At 46.5% G+C, this 18,434-nt stretch overlaps 1 protein-coding gene across 2 annotated transcripts in view; it reads left to right on the forward strand.

Moving 5' to 3' along the window:
• Positions 1–18,434, forward strand: part of CCDC88C (coiled-coil domain containing 88C) — a 174,531-nt gene that overhangs the window by 141,459 nt on the left and 14,638 nt on the right. The window contains exons 22-27 of one of the 2 annotated variants that reach the window (XM_074996630.1): positions 1,279–1,465; positions 2,722–2,867; positions 4,192–4,281; positions 5,759–6,000; positions 9,507–9,695; positions 11,043–11,111. In XM_074996630.1, coding sequence (XP_074852731.1) covers positions 1,279–1,465; positions 2,722–2,867; positions 4,192–4,281; positions 5,759–6,000; positions 9,507–9,695; positions 11,043–11,111 — 923 coding nt within the window. Of the gene's footprint in view, positions 1–1,278; positions 1,466–2,721; positions 2,868–4,191; positions 4,282–5,758; positions 6,001–7,253; positions 7,685–9,506; positions 9,696–11,042; positions 11,112–18,434 lie in introns of those variants that run through there. The other variant, XM_074996631.1, reaches the window with a different exon arrangement.

Here is an 18,434-nt window from a genome sequence, read left to right on the forward strand (position 1 = left end):
CTGCAAGACTGGAAACATGGCTTCTTTATTAAGCTTCCAAAGAAAGGTAACCTGAAGGAATGCAAGAACTGAAGGGGCATCACATTACTGTCTTTTCCAGGAAAAGAGTTCAGTAGGATTCTCTTGGAAAGAATGAAGACAGAAATTGATAGAATGACTGTTCTATGGTCACTCTGATTGTTGCTATTTGGTCAGTACGAGATCTCTCGCTTTAGAAGCTGGCCTGTTCTTCTGTGAGCTGTCTATCAATTTCTGTCTTCATTCTTTCCAATCCTCAATCCATGTGGATTGCCAATTCCGCCCAAGATTTGCGTAGCTGTAGGCTTCTTTGCAGCTGTTCCTATAACTTACGTTTCTTTTTTTATGGATGGGGTTGTTAACCCTAAGCCAACACCTTTTACCTCGGTCAGAGGTGATCCAAATTTGTCTGGTCTCTATCCTTTGACATGTCCAGTTTGAGGGACCCTTCCAGGAGCTATCCCTCCAGGAGCTTGTCATGGTGAGGTGGCTTGTGCATGTCTGTTCTCACTGTGCATGTTTTAAATCCTGCTGGGACCCACTAGTAGGCTGGTCTGTGAGCGGGTTTAGACAAAATGGGTGAAACTGTTTCAGGCTGCTATATAGTGGCTCTCCAGTCCTTGCTACTGCCAGTGAACCTGCACCATTCAGGCAGGGTTATGGGGAAATTGTAAGAAGCAGCTTGGTGTAAGCAAGACTTGAGGCTTTGTGTCTACATCATAATTTGACCCACATTTAAAAATCAGGCTGAGTTTGCTGATGATATACACTTATGCTGTTCTCTTATAATGCATGTTATTGCATTACTGCTGTGCAAAGCAAAGTTATTTCAGCTCGCTCTTTTCAACCATATGTTATTTCCCTAATGTGGACAGGGCTTTGAAACTGTGTCCTAAAAGGCTCATTGCAGAGGGTTGGAGAGAAGAAGGTTTGTTTGCTTTATATGTGAACAGTCAGAATTTTTTTAATAGGCATCCAGGAACAGTAAATATTTTTGCATTGCTGCCGACTTACAAAAACTGAAGTTGCCTCATTTGCTGAAGTATTGCAATGTCTATGCCATGCAGTTTAAAACAGCACATTTCATACATCAGAAAAATAAATTCCAATGGGTAGTCTTTACCTGTGCTCAGTAGGGCTTTTCTTACGCCTGAATGTTTTTAAATGGAGAGAGATGGAACAGTCTGTAAAACCAGCAGCATACCAGTACTGTGGCTTTTCAGTTATTATTTGAAAGCTTTCTGGTTTCTTCACTTTCAGGGTAAATTTCCTGCATAGCCAGCTAAAGGCCGAGTATGAGGGACTACATGCACACACTAAAGAGTTGAAAACCTCATTAAATAATTCTCAGCTGGAGCTGAATCGCTGGCAGGCTAGGTATGATGAGCTGAAGGAGCAGAACCAGTCCATGGATATCTCCCTGACCAAGCTTGATAACCACTGTGAGGTGAGAATCTAGAAGCAGCACATTTTCCAAAGGGACCATTTTCCTTTGTGTTAAAAGGGCAGCTGTGCTCCAGTCCTTTTGAAATTGTTGATCTTGAGCTCTGGGAAACATAAAAAATAACCTTTGGTTAAATTTTCAGTTGAAATAGAAGCTGGACTTGCTGCTTATAGCTGCCTGTCTACATTTGTGTTGTTTCTTCAGAGACAGTGCACCAAAGAGATATCCGCAGGGAAGATGATGTGGTTACGTGACACTTAGTAGTGGGAAATTTGCGCTGTAGATGTTGCTCCTTGGGAGTGTGTGTGGTGTGGGCTGGGACAAGTCAGGAGAAAAAGGCTTTTAGCCAGGGTTAACCCCAGAGGCAGGAATTATTTTTAAGGTGAGGAATTCTCTGACTTCCTGAACTAGTTGCTCCTCTACCACCTTCCTTTGCTGCTCACCCTTGCAGCCAGGGGTCCTAACTTGTGGACTAGTGTTTTATCCCTAAACTTATAATTATATTTTTCTTCCACATGGTTGAAATAGTGACAGAAAATATGAAGGAAAGAGCTGATAAGATTCAGAGTATTTGCTTGTGGTAGAAGTTGAACAGGGGTTATTTACCAAACTGTGAGGGAGAAGGAAAAATCCAGTTACCCCTTTGCCTTTTTGGCTTCGAATGAATTCTAAAGCTTCTGGATAAAAATCCAGTTCTGATAAGCTGACTATGCTACCTCATCTTTTATTTGTGCAAAGTAGTGAACACACTCAGCTCTCCTTGCTTAAGTGGGAGCAGAGAGCATCCGGCAATGCTCAGTACACACACAGCACCACAGTGCTGGACCTTTGGGCTGCAGTATGGCGGTATTAGTGAGACACAGCTGGGGGAGAGATTGCTACAGGATACTGGGAAGCAAGATGATCTTGTGGGTAAGGAACTGAACTGAGATTCAAGAGACTGGGTTCAGTTCATGGCTATTCTGTACAATCCCCGTGTGACTTTAGACATGTTGCTTAATCTCTGCCTCCGTTGCCCTACTCAAACACTACTACAAAGTGGGTTTGTGGGGACAAAATATGGGCTCCATTCAGGAGGAAATTCTTTGGCCTATGTTATACAGGAAGTCAAACTAAGTGATTAGCATGGGTCCCTTTCAGCTTTAAAAAAATCTGTGACTCTCTACCCAGGTAATTCTGTACTTGTGTTAGTCTATTACGTTGTCTTCAGCATGACATCAAGTGCAAAAGAAAAATTCACCTCTTATTCTGTTGACTAGCTGCTTACCCGTCTAAAGGGAAATCTGGAAGAAGAGAACCATCATCTCCTCAGCCAGATCCAGATGCTGAGCCAGCAGAACCAAATACTGCTAGAGCAAAACATGGAGAACAAAGAACAGTATCATGAAGAGCAGAAGCAATACATGTAAGAGACCAGAAGTATTGACTAGTGACTACTAGGAGTAATTTGATAGGCATGCAAAGAAATGGTGAGTGTAGAAAATGGAGAATGTTGTGTATCAGAAGCAGAAAAACAGCAAGAGAACTGGTGGGCCCACTGGATTGCCCAGATAGGTAAAGGAATATTTATGAAGAATAATGTGCTAAAAAGAAGTTTATATCTTTCCTCCTCTCCAACACAAAGGATGCTGAGGAGACACCTGCCCTGGCCTAGATCAACTCTTTAAAGTTGTAAAGATGAGGCATGGGAAAATGTTTAGTTATGTAAACAGGAGGTGCTGAAACCATATGATAAAAGAGCAACATCCAAGAGCTCTGAAGGCACCTAGGAATGAAGTGGTTCACCTACTAATAAAAGCCTGTAGTCTCTCATTGAAATAAGTAAAATACTGGAGGAGTGGAAAATAACATGTGTTCCAGGCACTAAACACACATGGGATGCTTCCAACTAAGCAATATGTGTAGGACAGAACAGCTCATTTTAGTGTTTTGTGTTACCATAAATATTAAATACAATATTCTTTAAAAAAGACAGAGTATCTAAAGAGTCCAAGTGCCTCATTCACTTTCACAATCTCCTTTTTAAATAGTCTGTTTAACTGAAATATGGCATATTTTCTTCTATTTTACATCTGGAAACAGTCTAATCTTCATAGAGATATATGGTCTCTCTGTGCACTACAGTGAGAAACAAAATACATTCTTGTTCCTATTGAGGATAGATCCTGGGATTTACATACTCAGGAGCTAGGAGTGATCCTGGGAATAACTAAGTGTTACATCAGTTTCAGGACAACTGTTGAAACAGTGATCATAAATAAAATATCTGGATGAATAAAAGATAAAGAGATAAAGCAGCCCAGCTTCTGAAAAGAAATGTTGTGCCTGACGATTTGCTGACATGTTGATGAAATGTTAGCTAAGAGAACAGCAAGTAATAATTTAGCATTGTAGCATGCCTCTAAGAAAACATTAGCCTTGTTCAAAATACAAGGCACACTGGTTTCCTACTATCTATCGTCACTTAATGGAGACCATAATTGGTGAACCTTCCCTCAAACTGAGGTGTCAGTGAGGTAAAAGTGAGCTTGCATTTTGTTTTCTTAGGCTGCTAGTGAATAAGGTTGCTAGAATTAAATTCCTTCTGCTGCTTGAATGCACTGGGATAAGACTTTTTGATCTGTAGACTGGTATCTTTCTTCTGGTAACTGTTGGCCTGGTCCTTCCATTTTGTGAACATGGTGAAATCCAAGCAAATCCTTCAAATTGTATTTTTATAATTTTCACAGTGATAAATTAAATACATTAAGGAGACACAAAGAAAAACTGGAAGAAAAGATAATGGATCAATACAAGTTTTATGATCCTGCTCCAAAAAAGTAAGTTCCCTTCCATTTCGGTGCTACTCTCACAATGGAATAAGCTATGGGGAGAATTGGGACCAAAATGGTCTCTGGAGAGGACAGAAACTGAGTGACTCCCTGCTGCGAGATGTAACAGAGAGGGCAACTGGTGCCTCAGGTCATACCTACACAATCTACTTCTCACCCCAGAAGCCTCCAGCTTTAATTGGAAATCTTGATGGGATCCTGTGGTATTGTCTCTCACAACCACTACAGGACATCCACACACAAGTGAACTGACTCAAGCTGCAAGCCTCCTTTATTTAGCATGTGCTAATATAAGCCCCTGTGCAAATGCACAGTCCCAGTAACTTCATATTGGGATCTGAGTCCATATACACTTCTGTGGGGAGCCATCTTGCCTTGAGGAATATGTCAGGTGATGGGCTCCAAGCAGCAAAATCCATCACTGTGTGAGGGAGCCAGGGAAGAGGGACAGCATAGTGCCACCATTGGTGCATTAGTACTTTCCTGAATCAAGTCCATAGTGACCATTTATTAAGTAAAATCTCAGATTTGTCTGTTTAAAAGACAAATCCTGAACCTGCTTCCTAGTAGCAAAGGAGAGACAGAAATTATTGTCTTTTAGTAATGGAAGACACTGAGGTATTCCAGTGCTAAGGTAATATAAGAGACTGGTATCCAAAGGATGCTTAATTGATGATCAGGTTGGGGTCATTTAACCTGTCTGTGAAAGACTCATAAAAAATCTTTCATCTTGTGTTTCAAATTATGTGTTTATTGCTCAAAATCTAGCGATGTTGTCAGATCTGAGGGGCTTCTAAGCAATGAATGGTCAACTCATCTGGCCTGTCAAACCAGTGGTATGTTTTACTCAACAAATCCAGGTCCATCTTGGGAAGTGCATCACAGAAATGTGACACTGAACTGGCATCATAGAAATAGGACCCTAGACAATGACTAAGCAGCAGTGGTGCTCCCAGAGTTGCTCTGCAGCTCCAGAAAGCGGAATTGGCCTTTGAGAAAAATCAAAAATAAACAAAAAGCCATGTGAATCCGAAGATAAACATCTGACATCTCCGGTGCACAGGAGAATCTATGCTAAGGGTTAGAAATTTTGATTTCACAACTTTTCATCCTGATCATGTAGCTAAGCCTCCCACCTTATGAAAATGTTTCACATAAGGTCTGCACCTATGGTTTTTGCTTCTACGTGTGGGACAGCCCCCTTACTCAGATCCCTGGAACTGGAAAAATATTTCCCTAGAATGATGCTGACCTTAAAAGAGAGTCAGTCACTTTCATTTTCTGAAACTGTTCCCCGACCATGTGTTTGACAGAAAGATTTCTGCATCTCACACTTTGGGGACCTGCGCCATGCCTTAGTTCTTTTAAAACTGGGGAGAAGAGAATCTGTGCCGGAGTTCTAGATTGAAAGGAAAATTTCTCAAGTATTTTATGATCTTCCCTTATCAAAATGTGCCTCTAACAGGAAAAACCACTGGATTGGAGCCAGAGCCTTAGTCAAACTTATGAAGCCAAAGAAAGAGGCGACAAGGGAGCGATTGAAATCATCACTGGAGAGTCCATCATGGCATTCTGAATCCACAGAGACAGCAGCATCTCCATCTGCTTCTCAGACATTCAAGCATCAGCAGGAGAGTCTGGATAATACTTCTCTGGGGTCACATTCTGCGGAAGAAAAAGTGAACCACAATGGAGCTTCAAAGAAAGGTATATGTCTGTCTTAGAGAGGTAGTTAATAAAATAGAAGTCACACAGTGGGCATTTGATTTTCTCAGAAAGCTTAAAAGGCATGATATTTATATGGCACTGTATGTTATAGCCTTTTAGTATAAGCCAGTATTTATATATATTCGTTTTCCGTATCTGTGACTGGTTTTTCGTATGTTGCATGTTAGTTAATAAGACGATGGGCAAAATTAATTTACACTGCAAAAAGAAAAAAAGTCCATCTGTGAACCTATGCAATTTACTAGCCTTTTCTGTTGTTAATGTTGCTAGTATTGTATTGTTTGTCACCAGCAGAGGTCACTCTCAGAAAATAAATACGAGAAGAGTAAAATAATTTTAATTCCTAATAAATGCCTATTATTTGTGGAGACAGTGGAATAATTCCATTTGTAGTTGTTTTAAGAGTTTCCTAATGCAAAGGTATAACAAATGATTTCTGTGATGTTGCAAATATGCCATATACAAGTTGGGAGAATTATTTCGTACAATAATCAGATGTTCCCAATAATGCAGAATTTTAATGGAAATTCCCACAAAAGTAATGAATTATTAACTCATGGGGGAAAAAAGAAGAGCTCTCTGGTTTTCACTCTTTCTACTGAGGTTGCTCAGATTTGTTTCCTTTTGACTTTTTTTCCTCTAAGAATATTTTCTAAGGAACAACTTTAATGGTCTTAAGAGCTGAGCTCATGGTTTCACGCTGAGCATAAGGGAAGAACAGAGGGCTCCATAATTGCAATTTAGAAAAAAAACATTAATTGTTTTAATTCCTCTTTCCCCCATTCTGCATTGTCTATGATCAATTTCAGATGAAAACGCATATTTAAAAGCATCCATATCTTAACAGTGTGTAATTCCAGAAAATATTAACTGCTATCTTGGTGCTCCCGCTGAGAACAGTATAAATCCCGAAGTAATTGGACTACATTACCACTAAGTAATGTATAAATACGCATGAACTATGCCAACTGTATATATAATTAGTTGTAAGAAATATTATATCCTGGATGACATTACTGGCAGTTCTTGGTAGAGGTAGCTTCTATGTTCTCTATTAACTAATCATTAATCTGATTCCCTAAACTGTATTTATGGCTAGTTTAGTCTTTTTGGTGTTTCACTGGATTGTGTTGTCACTTAACTGTTTTAAGACATTTTAGTTATATTTCTACTTTTTTGTTCACTATTTTTCTTCTTCTTCTTTTTGGAATACCTGGGTGATAACACTTTAGCTGCTCAACGCAAAAAGATTGCCTTTTTGAGAAGCAAAAGCAAGGACAAAGAAAAGTCTACTAAGTCTCCATCGAATCATCAGTCTCCCACTAATCGTCTGCGGTTCTGGTCTTCTTCAGACACCCCATCCTCTCTTAATGAACCTCTTTCTTTCTCGGAAATGGGAGATTTCTAACACCTGGCCTTTATTTTCATATATTTCTCAAGCTTAAAACAAAAATACCCACATGCTTAAACAAACATGCAGTGGTACAAACACTCAGCACATCCTTAAAATAAACTAAATATAAGCACAGATAGTGAACGTGGACTTTATATTTCCAGTAGAAGATGAATCATTATTGCACACTATGGATCATTTCTTCAATACAGTATACTTTTAGGGGACCTCACGACATACAGTATGCATATGTATACTGGCTGTGGTGCACATTATAAGTAAGTGAAGTTGCTGTGCGCTTCATTGTCTTCTTGCAGTCACAGACTTGCATCGTGTCCAGTTGAAACTGCTTTTGCTATGCTTCCTACACTGTCATCCTTACTAAAATACAAAGCTAATATATGTGCACACTCAAATCCTGGAGATTTTTCTAGTGCTCTGTGCAATTTAAGATTTCCAACTATTAAAGTTCTGTGTGCTTCCAGGCAGCCTAGCTCTGGAGGGATGGTGGCATTTGTTAACAATGTTTGCATTCAAAACATCCCTTTCTGAAAGTTTTCCAGGTTTGGATGTAAAAATTCATTTTGAATGAAAGTTGGGGGATAAGATCTGAACCCCCAAGAATTGTTTTTTGGAAGTGTTTATGTCAGAAAAGGTGATTTGTTCTCTTTCAGTTGTCCAAACCTCTTATCCTCCAAGAGTCATTCCCCTCTAGTGCTTTTGAAATGAACACATGGTCATAATCACTTCCTGTTGGACAACTGTCCCTACCATTTGTGGTGCCCATGTGCTCATCCCCAGCAGACAGGCTAAACACCTCTTTCTCTCCTAGAGGTGATTCTGCCATAGCAGAGCTCAGCACACAAGCAGAGTAGCCTAGGGAAGTTTGCACTGTTGCTATCTATTCTTTAGATTAATTGCATCAGTCTTCAGGACGATTAATCCAAGCTCTTTGGAAAGCACTAAAGGCAATTGGAAATACTGACTTGCATGGCAAGTTTTACCCCATAACAATGTTTACAGATGTGCTATAAACCTCTAAAATTCATGAGGGAGTAAAGATGGTGCACACCTCTGCTGTAGTAACAGACATATACCATTTCTCTCCTATAGAAGACATTTTTGTGAGAAATTTTCAGAAACAGCATAACCCAATGGTACCCTAGTCCACCTTCTCAATTCAGTTTTGTTGCTGCCCCATGCCTTTGAACTAATCAGTTTGGTTTTGTTCCTGCAGGTATTTATTTTGACCACCTGCTTTGCTTTGTTTTCAATATCTAATTACCATTAACTGTCACTTTCAGAAAAATTTAGAAAACTAGAATCTTGCTTCTCATCAAGGCTGTTTTCTAAAATAAAGGCTTTAAATTCACTCTGTTTTATGCAAGCCTTAAAATGTGTGTCAGATGGGTTAATTTGTTTTTTATTAATATATTCTACCTCATCACTGGAAAACAGACTTTTTGTCCATTTAGGTGTGTTTATAATAGGCAGCATGTGGTTTTATCCAAAAATCCTGTTTAAGAAATCAGTGCACTCGAGGAGAATTTAATCCCTCTAGCTAGTCTGAGCTCTTATCACAGCAGAACTCTGGATACACAGAGATTATATGTCAGCATGAATCCTGTTAGGTGATTTTAAAATCAGGAACCTTTGTTTTGAATGTAGCTTTTATTTGTCAGTATACCCAAGCTTTACTCCTTTTCATTATGGAAGCAAATGCTAATAAAATGTACCTTAAGGAATTTCATATCCTACTTTTTTTTTTCCTGCTTTCATGTCTTTGCTCCCTTATCTTTTTCCTTTCACACTACCTGTTGAATGTATAAAAACAGTGTTCCTACTGGCACAAAAATAGCCCTTGTCATGCCTGAGCACCCTAATGACCAGACGTATGATTGCAAAACTGGTTACAGACATCTCTTCCCCAAGAGTGAACTGGTTATTGAAAAGCTTGCAAAATTAGTGCCTTTGTTGTGCAGTTTTTTGTGTGCCTGCTTGTTGTGTTTATATGGATGGGGATAAATAGATACATGTTTGATTGTGTTGTCTTTTTTTGCCTCATTTATTCACCTCCTGCTCCCCTACTTAGCATTGATGGATCTAAAGCAAAACCAAATTTTCCAATGTGGAGGCAGCAATGATCATGTTGAAAATTCAGCAGACTCTACCACTAACCACTCCTGCTTGGAGCTGGGTTCCAGGACTTACTCTACCTCATCTATCCACTTGACTACTTTAAGTTCTACTCCAACTTCCAGGCACCAAAGCAAACCCAAAGGTACACAGTGCTCGCTTGTATTTAGCCTATCTACAGCTAATCTGTCTCTCAGTATGTGGACCACCCACTTCACCGTAATGTGATATTTCATATGTAATGGGCCTTCTATAATTGCAGAAGCTCACCATGTACTACACCTAGATCCCTGCAAATCTACAAATATCTTGCTTCTTATCTGTGGGTATTGATGTCTGTCAGTACTGATGCAGAATCCATGGACGATTTTTGCGGATATGTAATTGGATGGGGATACAACTCTGCAGCACTCCTCTCACTAGTGGCACTTGGCCTGCAGCATCCAGCTCTGGGGGTGCAGTGCACTAAGGGACTGCAACCAGTGGCTGTGATTGGGCAGCATGCCCAGGTCACGGCTGTCCAGCACCCATTCACCACACTTCCTGTCCAGCAGCTTGGGCTCCTCAGACAGCACCATCACCCCCAATGTGGCCAATCCTGGCAGCACTGGCCACATTCCTGGCCATCTGGGTCCTGGGTTGCATGGCCTGCCCCGAGACACAGGGATTGCAGCGGGCAGTGTGCCAGTACCCCACCCCTTTACCATGTTGTGATGCCAGCACACAGTGCTTTTGTCACTCATAAGTGCCCAGGAGAGCATGTGATGCAATGTCCTTTTCTCCCAGTGCACACTCCTCTGCTGGCCCTTCTCATCAAGAACCTGGTTCCATACCACCCCTTACCTCCAGTCCCTGCCCTTGTGTCACTTCTTCCCTACAACACCCTGCCCTGCCACTTGTTCATCTCTGCTCCATTCCCCCTTAGCCCTTGTTAAATGACTTGATGTTCAGGAGCAAATGCAGATACATAAAAAAGATAGCTAGCAGATGCATGTTGATTGTGGCAAATGCAGATTTTTGTATTCACTCAATGTGCTTATCCTTGATAAGTTATAGTAGGGCCCAACCAAATTTATGGTCATGAAATCTAATCTTCCTCCCAAGAAATCTGGTCTTTTGTTTGATTTTACCCTTTAGAGATTTCACCGGGGATATCAGTGTTTGTAAAATTGGGGCTTCTGACCCAAAAGGGAGTTGCAGGGAGGTCCCAAGGTTATTTTAGGGGGATTGTGATAAAGCCATCCTAACTTCTGCTGCCTTTGGAGCTGGGCAGTCAGAGAGTAGCAGCAGGTGGCCATATGCCTACTTTGAAAGCAGTACCTCACCAGCAGCAGCACAGAGGTAAAGGTGGCCAAAAAGGTAGTTACTTCTCTTACGTAATCTTTATGAAGTCACTCAACAGATTACCACTTGTACTTAATAGTATAAGGCAAACCTGTGGGGTGACCTTCCTAAATGTAATGTTACCAACTAAACCTTATATTCTTTCTAGGATATAATTCAGAGGATAATCTTTGTGAACAATCCCCTGAGGTAGAGTTTTCAAGAAACAAACAACATGGTATGTTTGTAAAATGTAAGATTATACTAATATTGGGTCCTGCCTAATGATGTCTAAACAAATGCTCATAAAGCATTATATTTAAACTTAGATTATAAAATGATCTGAAATTTATTAACATCTTTGGAATTTTGGATCCAAATGTTTTATTTTAGGGTTTGTTTGTTTTTTTAAATCAACTATTTCCCAACAAAACATGAAAAAAAAATTTAATCAAGACAAGCTGACCTTCCTCAGCAGAAGTATCTGTCAGATCAATATTTACATGTAACAGGACGGAAGGGAATCGGCCTAATAGATTTCTTGTGGGGGTGGTAGCAGCCAGCACTCAGCAAATAAGTGCCTTCATGGAGGACATTTGTGAGCTGGTTAACAGCAACAAAAATTCACTAGCTCTCCTCTTAAAAAGAAACTTGAAAACAGAGGAGAAGAAAGAGAAAACTTAACATTTTAAATGAAAATATGTTTCATAGCTGGAGCAGTAAATACTATGGCAGTATATAAAATGCAGCCTTTTTCATCATTAAAATTTCTGTTTGTTACAAACATTACTGTAAAAGCAAACTGAAGTATACTTTTCTCTATACAAAATAATAGTAAGAAAATATGTTCTTAAATACCTGACAAAGGAAGAACATTGTTGCGTCCAGGCTTTCTCACATTTGTACATCGTATTCTGGTAAAAATCACATACATCATGAATATATACATCATATTCTGGTAAAAATTTTAAATGTTGAAGTCATATTTTCAAGTGACTGAGGCAATTTAGCATCCTAAGTCTCACTGAAAGTCACGGGGGCTTAAGCTCTTAAATCACTTAAGCTACGTCTACACGTGAACGCTACATCGAAGTAGCTTATTTCGATGTAGTGACATCGAAATAGGCTATTTCGATGAATAACGTCTACACGTCCTCCAGGGCTGGCAACGGCGACGTTCAACGGCGACGTTGCGCAGCACCACATCGAAATAGGCGTTGCGAGGGAACATCTACATGCCAAAGTAGCACACACCGAAATAGGGATGCTAGGCACAGCTGCAGACAGGGTCACAGGGCGGACTAGCGCTTCCGGGGCAACAGCTAGCTGCTCCCTTAAAGGGCCCCTCCCAGACACACGCAGCCTGCACAGCACGCGGTCTGAAGAGCCATAGGCACACAGACCTTGGGCAACGCAGTCATGGACCCCCAGCAGCAGCAGCAGCAGCCAGAGGTCCATCCAGCCCTCCTGGCAGGAGCAGGGCTCGCCCTGCTCCATGCCATGCAGGAGGCAGCTGAGCACCTCCTTGCCACACCGGAGGAGGAGGAGCGGCCTGCAGGGGAGCAGGACTCAAGCCCCAACCGTTCAGCACCCCGAACCCCTCCCGCCGCCTCACACGTCGCCGCCTCTGGAGCTACCCCACCAGCACCGACTGGTGGGAGCGGCTGGTGCTTGAGGAGTGGGACGACGACCGCTGGCTCAGAAACTTCAGGATGAGCCAGCAGACATTCATGGAGATGTGCCAGTGGCTCACCCCCGCACTCAGGCACCAGGACACCACCATGCGGCGTACCCTCCCTGTGGAGAAATGGGTCGGCATCGCTGTCTGGAAGCTGGCCACTCCAGACAGCTACCGATCCGTGGGCCAGCAGTTTGGTGTCGGCAAGGCCACCGTCGGTGCTGTCCTCATGGAGGTACGAGGACCCACGGGGGGCGGGAGGGGAGGGCAGAGGAGGGCAGGGCAGGGGGGCCCGGGCAGGGGAGGGCAGGGCAGGGGAGGGGAGGGGAGGGGGGCCCGGGCAGGGCAGGGCAGGGTCCTGCACACCCAGCTCACCCCTCATTGGTGCTCTCCCATGTTCTTTCCCTGCAGGTTGTGCGTGCCATCAACGCCATGCTCCTGCACAGGCTCGTGAGGCTGGGGGACCCAGATGCCACCATCACCGGCTTTGCCACACTGGGCTTCCCCAATTGCTTCGGGGCTCTGGATGGGACTCACATCCCCATCCGCGCCCCGCAACACAGTGGAGGACGCTACATCAACCGCAAGGGCTACCACTCAGTGGTCCTCCAGGCCTTGGTGGAAAGCTGGGGCCGGTTCCAGGACGTTTATGCGGGCTGGCCTGGCAGCACCCATGACGCCCGGGTTTTCCAGAACTCGGGCCTGTGCCGCCAGCTGGAGGCGGGGACCTACATCCCCCAGCAGGAGATCCCTCTGGGGGACACCACCATGCCCCTCTGCATCATCGCAGATGCGGCATACTCCCTCCAGCCCTGGCTCATGCACCCGTACACGGGCCATCTCTCCGCCAGCCAGGAGCGCTTCAACCAGCGCCTGAACCATGCGCACCAGGTGGTGGAGCGCTCCTTTGGCCGCCTCAAAGGGCGCTGGAGATGTCTTCTCACCCGCCTGGATGCGGGGCCCACCAACATCCCCCAGATTGTGGATGCCTGCTGCGCCCTACACAATCTGGTGGAAAGCAAGGGGGAGGCCTTTTTTCAGGGCTGGGCTGTGGAGGCCGGCAGGGCTGACGTCCAGCCACCCGCTGCCCCCAGTCGCCAGGTGGACCCCGAAGGGACCCGGGTCCGGGAGGCCCTGCGGGCCCACTTTGATGATGAGGCCGCAGCGTGAACTCTGCAAGGCACCCCACCGCCCCCCCCTTCCTCCACCACACTCCCTGCCCCTACGCCCACACCACGGAGCACCCAACCGCGCACCCCCCCCACTTTTCCTGGACAAAAGACAGCACGCACTTGTGGCTAAAATTTAACTGGTTTTTCTTTGAGAACTTTGTTGTTTTGGAACTAGAATTAAAACGAACAAACTATATACAAGATGTGTGTAACAAAAGTAATGTGTACAAATAAAACAATAGTAATAAAAAAGTTTGTTCACTAAAAAGAAAACCAGGGATGATAAAGGGGAGAACTATTTACATGGGGGGGGACGGGGCAAAGGGGGGCACAAAAAAAGAGAACTAAAACTGTCCATCATTGTCCTTTTTTAAAAATCAACTATATACAAGGGGGAGGGGCCACGTCCTGGGCCCCACGCCCCTAAAGTCCGGCACTGGGGGTGGGCGGCCGGGAGCCCCGCCGCGGCCACAGACCTGTCCGGGGCTGGCTGGGGGCGGGGCGGACCGGAAGATATGCCCGGCGAGCCTCAGCTGGCTCCAGGGGTCCCTCAGCTGTCCGGCCCTCACTGGTGGATGGCGGGGCGGCGGCGGATGGGACGGCGACGAGTGGAGCAGCAGGTGGTGCGGCGGGTGGAGCAGTCAGGGCGAGCGCTGCGGCGGCCGGCGCAGCATGGGGGGCCAGGTAGTCCACAAGGTGGTTGAAAGTGTCCATGTAGGCCCCCCATGCCTCTTGGTGCCAGGCCAGCGCCCGTTCCTGCAGTTCGAGGCGGCGTTGCTCCACCCGCAGGCGCTGCTCCGCCACCTCCAGCTGCCGACGGTGGATGGCCAGTAGCTGGGGGTCCGTCGCCATCGGCTGGTGGTGGCGTGGGGTCCGCCATCTAGCCCGCCGTGGGGCCGGTTGGTGCTTGGCTGAGGGGCTTGCCTGGAGCGATGGCCCCGGAGGGGTCTCCGGGACCACTGATGCCTCGCCGGCCCTCTCTTCCGGTCCTTCCGATGGTGCAGCTGCGGGACACAGGAGAGGAGGGGGGGAAGAAGAATGGAGACAGGCGTTAGTGTGAGCCCCGAGCCGTGGCCTTTGTCCCCCCAGCCCTGTGCTGCAGGTTCCCCATCCCCGTCCCCGGGAGATGCTGCTGTGATGGATGGGGTTCAGGGGTCCCCCTGCACTGCACCCCGTCCCCTGGTGGGAGCGACTCTCACTTCACTCCACAGGGTCTGACAGGAGAGGTTTCTTAGGCCACAGATGCCCAGTTTCTCCCAGGAGTGACAGTACCAGCTGTCAGAAGAGACAGTCCTTCCAACCCATCCTGGGGAGAAGACCCCAAGGGGTGCCCCTCTGGGATGTAGCTTTCCCCCTCCTCAGGCTGGCTGCCTTCCAGCTCTCCCTTCCCCTAGACTCTACCTGCAGCCCCCGCCCCCGCCCCCGATTCAAAGCCAGCTCGGCTCCTCCCTCCTCTTTGTTCAGGGCAGAGATGTCACCTGCCAGCTGTAGCCCCACGATCATCCTTTGCCCCTGGGAGCTATTCGGCTCTTGTTGCTCATATCTCGCCTGAGTCTCCCTTTTGCACTCCCCCCACTCCATCACATGCTGCTGCTGCGGGGAGTCCCACCCCCTCCTCCCGGGGGCCCCTCGAGGTTCCGCTCCCCCCTGCCCCGGGGATGGGGCATGGCACTGTCGTGCGGGGTCGAGGGGGCAGGGGCTGATGCACTGCTGTGAGGGACATGGCCCTGCTGTCCTTGGGGACATGGCCATGTGAGCATGTGGGGTGCCCTGGACACGTATCTGTTACCCCCGCCTCTCAAGCCCAGGGGTGTACACCAGAGGGGGGTACATACCTGTCGGTCCACTCCCACGGTCCGGAGATCCCCGGGGGGCGGAGGCCCGGCTGCTGCTCCGGGATGGCAGGAGGAGGATCTGCAGCCCGGATTCTGTGGAGGAGGAGCCCCTCTCCTCCTCCTCCTCCTCCTGCCGCGATGGCCCGGGGGTGGGCTCCGGGGGGGCCCCCGGGGTGTGGGGCTTATCTCCGGGGCAGACTCCGGCTGAAGGGCCTGCTGGGGCTCGTCGGCCGAAGTATCAAGGGTGGCCGGAGGGGAGGAGGTTTGCCGGGGGCCCAGGATGTCCCTGAGCTCCCTGTAAAAGGGGCAAGTGACGGGGGCGGCCCCAGATCGTCCAGCCGCATCCCGGTCCCAGGCGTAACCCTGCCGCAGCTCCTTCACCTTACTCCTGACGTGATCAGGAGTGCGGGCAGGGTGACCCCGGGCGGCCAGGCCCTCGGCCAGCCGAGCGAACGCATCTGCATTCTGCCTCTTGCTCCCGATTACCTGGAGCACCTCCTCCTCGCTCCAGAGCCCCAGCAGGTCCCGCAGCTTGGCCTCCGTCCAGGAGGGGCCCAGCTGCCGCTGCCCACCTGGCTGGGCTGGCTGCCCTGGCTCCCCTTGGGGGGGGGGGTCCCCTGGGGGCGCTGGGGGGGCTGCCGGGCGGCCATTGACGGTCCTGTGCCTCCTGTGGCTGCTGAGGGACGTGCAGGCTGGCCGTGTGTCTGAGCTGCTGCCTGCACGTTCCCTCAGCTTCCTGCACAGGAAGGGAGGGGGAGGAGACCTTTAAGGGGCCGCTCCATGCGGCCACCATTGAGCTGAGGGGCTGGAGAGAGTGTCTCTCAACCCCTCAGCTGATGGCCGTCATGGAGGACCCCGCAATTTCGAAGTTGCGGGACGCGCAACGACTACACGGTCCCTACTTCGACGTTGACCGTCGAAGTAGGGCGCTATCCCCATCTCCTGATGAGGATAGCGACTTCAACGTCTCGCCGCCTAACATCGAAGTTAACTTCGAAATAGCGCCCGATGCGTGTAGCCGTGACGGGCGCTATTTCGAAGTTAGTGCCACTACTTCGAAGTAGCGTGCACGTGTAGACACGGCTTTAGACACTTTGGACAATGTGTAACATTTTCAAGACGTTGTGTGCACATGAACTTAATATTCCTCTTTCTTTACAGTTTCTAAACCAAATAGTTTAGAGAGCAGTCGAAATGCCTCTAGCAATAGCTCACCTCTCAACTTAAAAGTTAAGATATATTCAGAGCTGAAGTGCTTTCTGACAAACAGGAAACAAAATTGAATTACATGCAAATCATTTTCTTCCAGCTGATCTTGAAAAAATAACATGGTTTTGTAATCTGTACAGGGGCCTGATTACTACAGAGACTTGAAACAGTGTTGGCAAGAATTATTTTTAAGCATGACTGTGACTAACATAACCTGAATTCTAGGACAGAGGCCGATTTTTTCCTCCATAGGATAGGCATTATTTTGGAGCATTCTGATGGATGAAAGTCCAGACTTAAACTCTGTAAATACGATCAGTTCTCCGGCAATCTGATTCTGAGAATAACTTTGTTAAAGATGTTCTTTAGCTTTGCAAGAGTTCAGTCTGTTGACGTATAAAACTGTTAGGCTAAACGTGGTGAAGCCACTTTGTGCTGCCCCGCTGGGACATATTGTCTCTCGAGCTGGCACAATACCAGGGCTAGTCGGCTGTTTTAGTGACCCTGTGCTGACACAAAGGCTACATCTACATTGCTAGCTAAAATTGAATATATTAAAATCAATTTATTAACACTGGGTTTCATCAATTCAGTTTTCAGCATCCTCACGTTCCCACATGCTCCCCACGAAATCAACTTATTGGTGCCACACACATGTAGCTTAAGTCAACTGCTGCAGCAGTGTATTGTGGGAACCTATCCCACAGTTTCCGGAGCCCTGTAGCATTCTGGCTATTTTCACTTGTTCAGCATGGGGAAAAAAATGTCCCGCAAGAGGATGTGGGTATCTGATGATGTCTTCCTACATTTCAGTTTCCTCATGCCCCTGCCATGTTAACCAAGTGTCCCTTTTTCCAGGCAGGGTCTGGCTTGCTTGAATAAGAGATGTGCTTTTTATAATTGAGGGGATGGGAGGGGTAGTAAAGGACTTAGGAATGGTTAGAAAAAAGATTTGGGGTTTTCCAACTGATTGGTTTTCAAAATGGAATGCAGAAGCACTGAATCTTTGCAGGCTTGGATCTGGATTTAGACTTGCTGGCAAATATGATCCTCAGATCAATAATTTTGTCTCAAAGGTCCAAGCGCCAGCCAGGGGCACCAAGAGGCAGGTACCTCCTGGACTGGGCGAAAGCTGCAGACCCTGCTGAACCTGTGGGGCAAGGAGGATCTACTCCAGAACCCCAAGGTGAAGCGCCATAATGCCCAAGCCTGCGCCGGATGGCCACCACCCCCTGGCGGAACAAGGCCACTCCATGCCGCAGCGTGGAGGAGGTCCACGTGAAGGAGGTCCAGCAGTGCTACATCTGTGCCCAGGATGCGTGCCAACTCTCTGGGGCAGGACCCCATTAACTGCATCTGGATTTAGACTTCCTGGCATAGAAGACCCTCAGAACAAGAATTTGCACCTGAAATGTATATTAAAGTAGACCTGGGCACTACAGTGAAAATGCAGTGGATCGTTGAATCAGTTATGGCTGCTTTGGTTGCCCGCCAACGTTTCAGGGCAGGAACTACCACCTCCCCTATTACCAAAGGGTGCAGGCTTGGATCTTGGTCTCTAGACCTCCTAGAAAAGGAGACCCTCAGAACAAGAATTTTCATCCTTGCAACCACTGCAAAATCTGGAAATGCATGTGTAAGCAGTAGACACGAGCATGACACTGAAA

This window comes from Carettochelys insculpta, chromosome 6, assembly GCF_033958435.1.
Source record: "Carettochelys insculpta isolate YL-2023 chromosome 6, ASM3395843v1, whole genome shotgun sequence".
NCBI lineage: Eukaryota > Metazoa > Chordata > Testudines > Carettochelyidae > Carettochelys > Carettochelys insculpta.